At 32.7% G+C, this 3,320-nt stretch overlaps 1 protein-coding gene across 1 annotated transcript in view; it reads left to right on the top strand.

Annotated features, from left to right (window-relative positions):
• Positions 1-3,320, top strand: part of WDR49 (WD repeat domain 49) — a 119,643-nt gene that overhangs the window by 25,164 nt on the left and 91,159 nt on the right. The window contains exons 3-4 of the mRNA XM_011380821.2: positions 712-885; positions 1,632-1,806. Coding sequence (XP_011379123.1) covers positions 712-885; positions 1,632-1,806 — 349 coding nt within the window. The remainder of the gene's footprint in view (positions 1-711; positions 886-1,631; positions 1,807-3,320) is intronic.

The following is a 3,320-nucleotide window of genomic DNA, read 5'->3' as shown; positions in this document are numbered from 1 at the left end:
CTCTTTACTCTGCTGAGTTTTTCTATACCTTCTTTAGTCAGTTTAGGTAATTTTTGTGTTTCTAGAAATTTGTTCATTTCATCTAAGTTGTCTAATTTGTTGACATATAATTGTTCTTGGTATTCTCATAATCCATTTTTATTTCTATGAAATTGGCAGTAATATTTACTCTGTTATTTATGATTTTAGTAATGTATATCTTTTCTCTTTTTTGGGTTAGTCTGGGTAAGTTTTGTCAATTTTATTGACAAATTTATTTACACTTTTAAAAATAGATTTTAAGATTTTATCTGACTTAAGAAGGCTACTTACCAAGTTTTTAATCAGTTGATTTCTGTGAAAGCTTCTGCTGGCTTCATAAAACATGGTTTGTAAAGTTTCTGGTATAACTATGAGATGTTGTAGCTCTCTGAGTCTTTGTTTTTCCTTTGCGATTAGTTGTTTAGTCTCCCATGAATGGAATAAGTTGGCAAGTATATGAAGTAAAGATAGGGAAAAAAGCATGTTCAAATGACTTTAATGATAAATATTTTTTCTTGGTTAGAGTCCAAAGTTAGAATAAAGCACGTCTGTGCCATTATGCTATACTTCTGTAATACTCTTAAGAACCCTCAAGGAAAAATGTTTGATTCGGTGCTAAGATTTGCATGTCTTCTTTGCATATTGATTTCACTAAATCCATCAGAAAAGCTTTCTGATTTTCTATTTTAGATAGCGGTGGCTTTTACAAGTAAAGAGCTTTGTTTCTATGATTTGCTATCTAAAGAATTTCCTTGTCAATATAAACTCCAAGGCCTGAAAGGAACACCAATTTGCCTGGATTATTGGTATGACCCTCTAGATGCCAATGAATCAATTCTTTCCTTTGGGGACATAACTGGAAAGGTAAGCAAGCAAATAACAAGATCGAACATTCAATCATCAAACGGTAATTCAGTATAAAAATATAATGCAATTGCTTATGAAAACCAATCTTTCTTGTGGATTTTCTTGCCTAAGTATAGTCTCATTTTTCTTATTTAGAAAAAAATTGCTAACTTTTTTTTTTACCATAGGATACTTATAACCTATTAGATCTCAATATTAATAAACATTAAATATTAAATGCCTAAAATGATCTCTCATAACCCTTTCAAATTATTCTGATTTTCATTCATAAGGGTTCAGGCTTCTCAGTACCAGCCTCCTGGAAAGTGATTATTTCCTGTATCATGTAACAAAGGATAAAGCCATTAGAAAGGGCAGCACAGACACTCAGACATGCAATGATTTCTGTTTTCCTATCAAATTTCGCTCGACTTCTGAAAAAGTATTACTCACTGAATGACACTAGAATATGCCTATGAATTTTGAAGTAGTCCAGTTTGAACAATATCCTTTTGTAATTGTGAAGGCTTTTCATTCTTAACTGTTTTTAATAAGTGTATCATAAAAGCAAACAAATCGCCCTTAGTAATTTCCTTACCAACATTGTAGTTGTTCTGTCTTTTAATATAACTGCTTACATCCTTTAACTAATGCTGAATAACTTTCTATTAATTCAATATCAATTTTTTATTAATCTTAGAATATGGTCTCCTGGCAACAATTTCTCTGCCCATGCTTGTTTTTCTTTCAATGCTTCTCTCAAGGTTCAAGCAATTGCTTTTACGACAGCCTTGATTTCCCTGTTTGAGCGTCCTGCTAGTGCCTGTGAAGATGAAGAAGCCACAGTGACCATTAATTGGGCAGAACTGCTCTCTGGATATCACAAATGTTGTTATACATTAGAGCACAAACTTCATCATGGCGACTGGGTCAGGCAAGGTACTGAATTTTAACAGTAATGAATGAAATGGTCACCTTCAACTTCTACATTTATATTCTAGATGAAAATGTTTCACACATAGTGTTCAAGTCTAGAAGCCAGTAATTGATTCTCTGGAGGATTTGTGCTGAATTCTCTGCTATCCCCTGCACACCAGCAGGAATTATTTCTTTTCTATCCTTCTAAAATTTATGCCTCATACAATTAACTCAGATGAACTGTGCACTCAAGAAATCTCAAGAGAAGAGAGAAAATTGTCACATAATCCATTTAACTTTGACCCAACTCTGATCCTAACTAGTCTCAACTAGTCTTTCAGGGATGCTTAATAAAAGAATTTAACAAGTTTCCTCAAAAACTACCCCTTTATTTCATTTACAGTCTCATGAGAAATATATTAGTTTGACTGCCTTCAAAATGGAATCTTCATAATTACCTTTTCTTCTTTTTCTCTCTTTTTTGATACAATGACTTGAGTTCCTGTGATCTAAGGGTACTAGAGTGGCAGGTCCTATGTGATTGGATTGTTATAAAACAGCATCTATAGAAAGCCAGAACTTTCATAAACCTATTCACCAATGAGTTTATTAGTTTCACAAGCATGCCTACTGTTTACAAAATCTGCATCTGATGGTTGAAGATCCAAATGCGCAATATCTGCTCTGATATTGCCTTTGGTTCAGATACTAAGGAGTATGGTAATTTTCTCATTTCTAAATTGCTGCATTAAATAATGCTCACTGAAAGGAATGGAAGCTAAGAGTCTCATTAACTGTTATATTGTAGGTCTATTCATAATGTACTTTGAAGAGGAAATGGTCAAAATGGGCCCAACTGTTGGCTTTTGTGGTAGTTTTACACTTTTTGGGTTTTAGGAGGTTGGAACTAATTCTTTAATGCAAAATTCATAATAATAATATTCTGCATGAAAAACTCTAGGTTCTGCATTTTTTTTCTTCAATATAAATCATACCATATCTTCAGTATCTTCTACCCAGCCTCTAATTCTGGAATGATATTAACAGTGGGAAAACAAAAGATGAGATTTTTGGTCATTTACTATGTGATAGTACAAAATTTTGTGTTATGTTTTCATAATACAGAAACAAGAATCATAGTACTAGAAACTGCAGGGAGCTATTGCAGCAGCTTCCAAACAAGCATGGTACTTAGTACATAAATTGAAGACTAGACAGACTGCAATAGTAAAGTATAATTCTTAAAATCCACTTGTAGTAGGTTTCTTGAAGTATAGATACTATTTGAGTTCCATGACCTTAAGTCAACATGGATAAATACAGAGAAGTAGCTAATAGAGTTCTGTTTTTGAAAAGGTTGGATATAAAACAAGAAAAGTTTTAAAATTGAGATTGTTTCTTTCATGAAAATGAATAATATTTAAATACTCTCTCTATACTCAGAGAGAGAATGAAAAGTTCTTACTCTAGGCCGTCACAATTTCTTTTAAAAGTCTCAAAAACCCACCCTACTGGTGAAGTAAACTGCTCATGAG

The sequence above is a fragment of the Pteropus vampyrus genome, unplaced genomic scaffold (assembly GCF_000151845.1).
Source record: "Pteropus vampyrus isolate Shadow unplaced genomic scaffold, Pvam_2.0 Scaffold12, whole genome shotgun sequence".
NCBI classification, from domain to species: Eukaryota; Metazoa; Chordata; class Mammalia; order Chiroptera; family Pteropodidae; genus Pteropus; species Pteropus vampyrus.
Note: the sequence above shows the minus strand (reverse complement) of the source record. Positions and strands in the feature narration are given on the sequence as shown.